We start from the raw sequence: 8,936 nt of genomic DNA, 5'->3' as shown, positions 1-8,936 counted from the left end.
TGTGTGGACACTGGCAGTGGCCACACACACTGGTTCCCTGCATGCCTCCCCCCGGTGACCAGTCATGGGGCGGCGGTGCGAGACTCACCAGCCCCTCAGCCACACAAACCCACAGAGATAAGTCCCCTCCCCCACCCCTAACGCCCTAGGCAAGTCATGGGCAGCGCCGAGCGCCGCGGCAGCCAATAGGAGTCACGTTTCCACCGTCCTCAATAGCACTTCCCTCCGAAGGCCGCCACAGCAGTCACGTGATCGCTCCCCCCTCCCTTGTTTCCCCGTTCACACAAGATGGCGGCGGCTGTGCAGGCGCGGGTGGGCGCTCTAGCCCCACACGCTCTATGGTTGCGCGAGGCACGCTAGCCCGGCGCGGCACTCTATGGTGCGGTGCGCAGTCGTTCCCCTTGCCGCCGCTGGGGCTGGCTGGGCGGGCCGGCAGGTGGCGCTGTGACTGCCCGGTTATCATGCTCCGGGGAGGGGGAGCCGGGGCTGGGCCGCGGCGCGCTGCTGCGGGGCGAGTGTCTGGGCTGCGCGGTGCCGGGCCCGGCGGGATGTTCCGCAAGGCGCGGCGGGTGAACGTGCGGAAGCGGAACGACTCGGAGGAGGAGGACGAGGAGCGAGAGCGGGACGAGGAGCCGCAGGAGTCGCTGGGGGCGGACGGGCCCGGCGAAGCCGCCATGGCCCAGGCGGCCCCGCTCCTGCCGCTTCCCACCGGCTGCGTCCCCCTCGTCGTCCCCGCCCTGACGGGCTATGGAGCGGGGAGCGGCCTAGGCCCGGGCTTCGGCCCCGGCCTGGCCGCGCTGCTGCCCCCGCCGCCGCCGCCGCCACAGCAGGGGAACGGGCTGCCGGGGGCCGGGCGGGCCAAGGAGCGGAAGCGGCTGCGGGAGAACAAAGAGGCGACGGCGCCGCGGGCCAGTCTGCTCAGCTTCCAGGACGAGGAGGAGGGTGAGTGGGGCCGGGCCGCCTTGGCTGCACGTAGCCAGCCCCGGGAGGCCGTGCCCCGTCGGGAGCTCGCAGCTACAAACCTGCCGTCCGCCTCTCGGCTTGTGCTCCCGCGGTGTTAGGGAGGCAAGGGGAAAGGCCTATCGGTCCATCAGGCCAATCCCCCCCCCCTGCCGGTATAGGCCCTAGTTCATCCTTCCCAGGGCCACGTGTGACTGTGACTTTACCTACCGCGGTTTTATATTAAGGCAAAATGTTGAACGTGTGGTTTCCCCCAATAAGGACTAAGTGGAAAGGAAAACTAGCACTTAAGGGGGGGGGGATATCACAGCGATTCACAGTATATTGTTTAGGTAATAAAATGAGTGATAAGGTGTCTTCAATTTTTGATTTAAAAGTTATATAAAAATGCGCTCTTTTTGAGCCTTTAAGATGCAATGGGGGGCTTATTTTTATGTTTTAATCTGCAACTGGGATAGTTACCAATGTTTTTAATGAGATTCTCATATATTGATGTGATTCCAGAAGTTTGGGCTTCAGGAACAACACCTGTTATCACGAGGCTTATGATGAAATCATCAGAGTTTATAGCACTGAAAATATATGCAATTGCAGTGCCTACTTGTGAAAACTTTTATAGTTCTTGTATTTAAACTTTGAATTTCGATTTGTGGGATACTTTTGTTAGTAACTCTACTATGAGGTTGTGCTGTGCACCAGGTGAAAAGACTTGACAGATGGTAAATATATTTGTGAGTTGTAGCTGACCAATCTGTTCCCAGGTCACTTAATGTTTTCCGATTTTCTTTGTTAAAGAAGCTGAAGAAGTTTTTAAAGTGAAAAAATCAAGTTACAGCAAAAAGATAGTAAAACTACTGAAGAAAGAATACAAAGAAGATCTTGAAAAATCAAAGGTTAAACCAGAAGTCAATTCTCCAGCAGATGGTAATTGCAAAACTACTCCTAGTAGTAACTTGTATTAGCTGAAAGATTAAATACTGTTCATAAAAATGAGTTGTGTTAAAGATGCAGTGTCAATTCTGTAGGGGGACTGAGCATTTTAATACTTAGAGTGCTCTACATATTCAGAGCAGTCTGTATAAGCATTAAGTTAATCCTCATAAGCACCCTTTTGGCGAAGATGAAATTTAGCCCCATTTTATTGATGTGGAAATAGATGTGGAGAGGTGAGGACGCTTACTAGAAAGCTACACAGTGAACCCTCATTAGAGCTGGGATTAAAACTGAGTAGTTCTTGACTCTCAAGCCTATGCTAATTTCTTTAAATCACGCTTTACTTCTATTTTCTAACAGCTAGAATTTGGAGCTGCATCTAGCACACTCCTCTGCCAGGATGTGCCCTCTCAACACAGGTGCTAAAAGGAGAGCATTGAAGTGAGGGAGAAAATTGAGGGGTTGGCAGAGTGGAATTCCTTACGTTGAGATTCTATGTTAGAATAAGTGACCTATATCTTTGTGTTCCAAACTAAGAACTGGAACAATGCGCATGGGGAGGTGAGGCAGAGACTGAGATGAGAACAGGCTGGAGAAGTGGTTGGGCAAAAAGCTCTCTAACCATTAGAGTACATACCCTTAGAACCTTGAATAGAACGTAGGGTTCCTGAGTTTCACCATTCCTGCTAATAACCGAAGCTTACTGGCAAAGTGTGTGCTTCATCTCCCTCTAACAGCTGGCCCACATGGAGGATGGCAACCTACTACTGCTATCAGTTACTGTTAGCTTAGGTGGAGAGTCTATGCTGTGAAGGTTCATGGCCTGCTGATGAATTATGTGAGGCCTGGTCCCCACTAAGCCCCCACTTCGGACTAAGGTACGCAAATTCAGCTACGTTAATAACGTAGCTGAATTCGAAGTATCTTAGTCCGAACTTACCGCGTGTCCAGACGCGGCAGGGAGGCTCCCCCGTCGATGCCGCGTACTCCTCTCGCCGAGCTGGAGTACCGGCGTCCGGGATCGATTTATCGCGTCTTAACCAGACGTGATAAATCAATCCCAGAACATCGATTGCCTGCCGCCATACCCTCAGGTAAGTGAAGACGTACCCCAAGACTCAGTATGGTTTCAAATGATGGAATTTCTATTTTTTCAGTTCGCTGTTTAAAAAAAAAAACAACCCTAGAAAATTATATAAAAAATTCCATTAAAGGAATTTTAGTTATAAAGTCAAGCACTCAAAAGTGAGAAAATGCCAGAAAATTTGGCCACTGTGTGTATGATGTTATAGTTTATGATCACGTAATTAAAGACTAACTTTGCCCCCTGGGATCCCTGCCTCAGTCAGTGCACAAAATTTATGTTGCTCAGGGAGTCAATCATGGTTGTGTAGTTAATAAGCCTGTTGTCTTTGGGACTCCTACATCACTTGTAGCAGAAAATCTAGACCTGCCCAGGGATGACATGTAGAAAATGAGGCAGAGGACTGCAGGAAGTAAAAGGATGGTTTTGTAGTTTACTCAGTTCAAAGGAACTGTGAAGAACTGGATTCTATCCCTACCTCTGCCATAGAGTACCTATGTGATGCTGGGCAAGTCATCTAAACCAAACTTTTCACAGATGGCTACTGTGTTCCTCTTTTGTGCCTATCTTGTGGCAGTTGGGGTTGGATTTGCAGAAATGCTGAGTGCGCTCAACTGCAACTGAAGTCAATGAGATCTGTGCTCTGAACAAATAAAGAGCTAGGAAATGTTAAATTCACTGAAAATTCAGGCCATAGGCATCTTACATTGGGCACCCAAAATTAGTGTGCATTTCTGACAATGCCTCTGTGCCTATTCCCCTTTTGTAGAATGGAAATAATATTGCCTTACCTCACGGGTGTTGTGAAGATGAATGTATGTTTGTGAAGCACTCAGATGTTACAATGGAGAGTGTCATAGCAAAGCCCCTGTTGAAATGAATAATTATGTCTTCAAAGCAGTGTTTGAGTGGTGTGCAGTAAATCAGGTCTGGAGCCACACACTGATTAATGAAAATAAAATATTGGATAGTTGCTCATTCAGTGGGTACTGTCCATCTTGTGCAATGAGTGAGGCAGGGTTCCTGTGCAAAAAAAGTGTGTTCAGTAATTGAAGAGTGTCATAATGCATATGTATGCACAGGCAGCCTTAATTCTGACATTTCCTGACTCTCAAATGCTTGACTGTGTGAACTTCATATTTAATGTTTTCTTGGGTGTCTTCCTGTCTGAGACTGGTCAGACTGTGTAGTGTGAACTTGAGAAGATTTCAATGTTTTTTTTTATAGAAGCCACAACATACAATGTGTTCTTCCCCTTGTAAATTCAGTAGTTAAAAATTAATGTGATTGTCTGTATCTTGTTTTAGATTGCTGGCTTAAACATAAGCATATCTGGTGGTATTCTTTAAAAATGCATTTAAAAAATGTTCACAGAAAGAAACTGAAGTATAGGCTTTTCTCTTACAGCTGAACAGGCCATAGAGAAAATAGGACAGGTTAAGGATGCAAACCAAGAAGATGGGACTGCAAACAGTGAACAAGGTGAAGAAGAGATGGAAGTCGAAAGTGAGAAGGAAGAAGAAAAGCCTAAAACTGGGGGAGCTTTTTCAAGTGCTTTATCATCTCTGAATGTTCTCCGTCCAGGTTTGTACTTTATAGTAAACCTAGTTTAGTGGGTTTGGAAATGTTGTCTCTAACACTTGGAATGTAAGTACTGATATCCAGTCAGCTGTATGCACTCTTCCCAAGCTCAATATCTATACATCCTCAAACAGATACTAGAAATGAAAATTTAAAAGTAAATGGAAGTGTCCACTTTCCAACATTCATCTGTATTCTGCTGGTCCTGTGGAAGAATATAATTGCACACTGTTTTTGAAGAATTATGAAAACTGAACTGATTAATGTAAGAACTAAAATAGGACCATTTAATTTCCACAGTTTCAAATAGCAGAGTTTAATGTGCTGAAAACAAAGGCTGTAACAAAATGTTTTGTTTTCTTAAGTTAGGTATTTATATGGATTCCTTCAGGTGCCAAGTTCATGGCATAATATTTCAAAATAAATCAAAATGAAACATAGCTCAAACTGGAGTCTCTGGTCTTTAAAAAACTAAATAAACGCCCCTTCTAGTTACAGCATTTATTTTTCCTAAAACTTTGAAATATTGAACGTCCTCAAAATCCACCTCTATTTTTGATATTCTGGTAGTTCTCCAAGTAACCCATCTTGTGGTGCAGGTTGGCATTATCCTTAATTTAGGCACCAGAAAATGTTCTTACACTTTTGACCTGTATTTGAGTGTCTTGAATGCTGTTAACTTGATTAAATAGAATAAGAAACACTTTCTTGAGACCCTAGGGGGCAAAGAAATCAGTTTGAAATATTATTCTTCATGGCTTTAATAACTAGCAAATTTGCACATAAGGAAACTTTTTGTCTGGGGAATAAGGTTGTTGCCTGCATGCTCACAATCCACAGACAGCCATAAACATGAAGTAGAGGGAAAAGATCTTATACTTGTGCCTAGTTGAAAAAAGAAAAAGATTTCTCCAGTCAACCCACCAGACTAATCTGCTTTGCTTTTAGAAGAAATAGCAAACTGATACAGTGGGTACACTTCAGATAACTTCACGTTTAAATATATTACCGGTTCTAGCATATTCCTCCTTTTAAAATTAAGGGAATATTTTAATCGTATTCTCGAGAACTGGAATTAATGTTTTAAGCGTGTTTACTGAAAATAGGTGGCTGAACTTTCCAAACAGAAATTCCCTCTCAAAATAATGTAACTTGGGTACACACAGCAAACGAAGACTGCTTGTACAGAGTTTTCAGGCATGTCTGCCGCCTTGTTTCCCTTATTCACCCAACTTTCCTTAGTATCTTTGTCCTACTCTGTCAGATTCTGTGGCAGGAGTTCTCAAACTGGAGGTTGGGACCCGTCAGGGGGTCACGAGGTTATTACGTGGGGGGATCGCAAGCTGTCGGCCTCCACCCAAAACCCTGCTTTTCATCCAGCATTTATAATGGTGTTAAATATATTTAAAAGTGTTTTTAATTTATAAGGGGGGTCACACTCAGAGGCTTGCTATTTGAAAGGGGTCACCAGTACAAAAGTTTGAGAACTACTGTTCTATGGTAATCTTTCTGAAGGGACTAAACCTTGAGCAAAATGAGAGGAGAGCTGCTCTGTTTTTACCTCCTCACACAGCTCCAGACTCTTATTAAGAAGCTACCCTTTTTCTGGGAGCACCTCCCTAGCGGAATCACCCTCTCCACCCCCACTCCCACCCCCCAGCCTAATGGGCTGAGGGAAGCAGAGCAGGGACTTTGTTCCACTGCTGCTTCTGGCTGTTACTGGGAGAGAGATGCCCAACCAGGACTTCCTATTCCATGCCAGTGACTCCGGGAAGGAACCCCCAAGTGCTTACCACAGAGGCTGAGGGAAGCAGAACAGAACTTCCTATTGGAGTGGGTCCAGCCTCCAGAGTCCCAATCTTGTTTAGCACTACTGTAATACAAATAACAGGAATTCTAGACTGATGAACCTTGGTTTGCTGTTTTATTGGAAGGTTAGTACCACTTTGGCTCCCCTAGTCATCAGGAACATGAGCAAGGGAAAAGAGCTGCCACCAACAATAGTTTGTGTCTAAACTTAGAAAATTTCAAGAAAGAATTGAATCTAGAAAACTGTCCACTTGGCTATATCAACTATATGCAACAGGTGACATTATGCTGTATGTATGCAGCTTGTATATACTGCTGCATTTTCTGAAAGCCCATGAAATATCTTTCAGGGCTTTCCTATCAGAATAGTTTTTTTTGGATTTTTTTCTCTGGTTTCCTGAACAGGGAGAAAAAATGTTTGCCCTTCTTGCCCCTGGAATGTATTAAAGAAGGCCTGAAACATATATATTTTTAAACTTTCTTCTGTTTTTCTTGTGGAATATCTTGTCTTCCCTGTCTTTGCTGGAGGACTCTTAAGTTCTTACCAGCAGAAGGGGGAGCTTTCTTAGGCCTCAGTGGAAAGGGGTGAGAGTGCTTTAACCATTAAAAATCTTTTCTGCTTGGATTCATCTGTTTTCCTTACTGATAACAAATACTGATGAGTTGATGTGTCTGCAGTACCATTTTTCTCAGCTGGTGTGGAAGTAGACAAGTAGCAAAGAGTCTCTAACTGTGTGAGTTTGGATGCAGTGATTGGCTGTTTAACCTTGTAAACATATGTTTCCAGGAGAAATCCCAGATGCTGCTTTTATTCATGCCGCTAGAAAAAAGCGTCAAATGGCTCGTGAACTTGGGGACTTTACGCCTATTGACAATGAGCCAGGCAAAGGCCGCCTTGTTCGAGAAGATGAAAATGATGCCAGTGATGATGAAGATGATGATGAGAAGAGAAGAATAGTATTCTCAGTGAAGGAAAAATCCCAAAGGCAAAAGATTGCGGAGGAAATAGGTAAAATGTTTTTTGAAGGAAGGTAGCATATCTAATAAATATAGAAACTATTTTCATTGTAGGTTACTCACCCTGACCTTTACAAGCCCTTAAACAAAATGTTCTGCATAGCTAATAGCAGTTCTGGTTTCCCATAATCCACACTGTAGTTTGGTATGGAATATTTTATTTGAACTCAGTGTCCTAAAACTGTAATGGTCCATTTTAAGGAATTATGGTAAAGTAGAATCTAGCTAAGACACCCTCAATTTGCACACGAAAATGGCCCCTTTTTGCTTTTGAGCAAAACTTTGATAGCACAGTGCTTTTCTGAAGTTTCATGAAAACTTAATTACACAAAACATTTGGTGAACTCTTAAGTATAAACTAATTAAAGCGATGCTTGTCAAATGAACAAAATGTATCATGCCATATTATTTTGATTATTTACCAGCTTACATGTAAAATGGATTTATGGCAGATCTCCTAGTCATGGAAGATTAGCAAGGTTCTACTGCACAGACTTGTAATAAGCATTAGATGTTTTTTCTTATTCCTATTGTTTATGTAAATTTAATTATTGGAATTTGGAATGAAATATTCTTGGTATAAATCCATTATCTTCATTTTTATCTTGTCTGTTCGTTTCCCCGTGTGCTCAGGTATTGAGGGAAGTGATGACGAAGCTCTCGTAACTGGGGAACAGGATGAAGAACTCAGTCGATGGGAACAGGAACAGATACGAAAAGGAATTAACATACCTCAGGCATGTATTCAGATAGTTCAAAAAAGATGGGGTATTTTTTGGAAAAAGTATAGGATTTTTAACATTTCAGTGCATATATTGACTAAAACTTCCCCAAACTCAAACCAGTATTATGCTGGCTGGTATAATTTGATCTGATGAGATTAGTGGTGTAACTTTAATTTATAAAGTCCTCTCATATGGAAGTAGGAGATGTCTTGATCTTACTTTCTATCCATTATGGAAGAGTAATGAGCATTGTGGTAGCATTGACCAGCACTTACTAGCTAACTAGGGCCAGTAAGTAATGAAGCTTTGAAGTGAGCTTTGTTTCTGTTCTTCCTGTCCAGAATGTTAGGCATGCGTGGCCCGATACTGCTGCGACTAAAGTCAATGGGAGTTTTGCCACTGATTTCAGTGGGAGCAATATCAAGTCCACAGTGGCAAGACATTATAATAAAATCTAAAGCCTTAATGAACATACATGTTCATCCCAGATGCACCAATGTCTGAGCCTAGTTTTGACTAGAGCTAGGGGAAATGTTTTGGCCAAAAAATGCAGATTTGGGTTGAATGAAAAAATTAGTGAATTCATGTTGGATTTACCAAACTCTTTTGGTTGGGGGGAAAACGTGTTAATAAAAAGAAACCTCCCAAAAACCTCAAAACATTTAATTTTGACACTTTTTAAAACAAAACATTTTGATTTTTTTTATATTCAAATCAACTTTTTGTTTCAAAATTTACTATTTTCTTTTTGTTAATGACATATTTCATTTTGGATTCAACGAAAACTTTGACTCAGAATGATTTTTTTTTTTTTTTTTTAGTAGTAC

The 8,936-nt window shown here is 42.9% G+C and overlaps 1 protein-coding gene across 2 annotated transcripts in view; it reads left to right on the top strand.

Annotated features, from left to right (window-relative positions):
• Window positions 1-313: 313 nt before the first annotated feature.
• PAXBP1 (PAX3 and PAX7 binding protein 1) overlaps window positions 314-8,936 on the top strand; it is a 35,821-nt gene continuing 27,198 nt past the window's right edge. The window contains exons 1-5 of one of the 2 annotated variants that reach the window (XR_010594647.1): window positions 314-942; window positions 1,756-1,884; window positions 4,385-4,561; window positions 7,155-7,376; window positions 8,018-8,121. Coding sequence is in view for 1 of the 2 variants with exons in the window: in XM_005283918.4 (XP_005283975.3) it covers window positions 339-942; window positions 1,756-1,884; window positions 4,385-4,561; window positions 7,155-7,376; window positions 8,018-8,121 (1,236 nt within the window). In the remaining variant the exon portion in view is untranslated. The remainder of the gene's footprint in view (window positions 943-1,755; window positions 1,885-4,384; window positions 4,562-7,154; window positions 7,377-8,017; window positions 8,122-8,936) is intronic. The other variant, XM_005283918.4, reaches the window with a different exon arrangement.

This window comes from Chrysemys picta, chromosome 1 (genome assembly GCF_011386835.1).
Source record: "Chrysemys picta bellii isolate R12L10 chromosome 1, ASM1138683v2, whole genome shotgun sequence".
Taxonomy (NCBI): domain Eukaryota; kingdom Metazoa; phylum Chordata; order Testudines; family Emydidae; genus Chrysemys; species Chrysemys picta.
The sequence above is the reverse complement of the archived record's forward strand: the minus strand, read 5'-3'. Positions and strand labels throughout refer to the sequence as shown.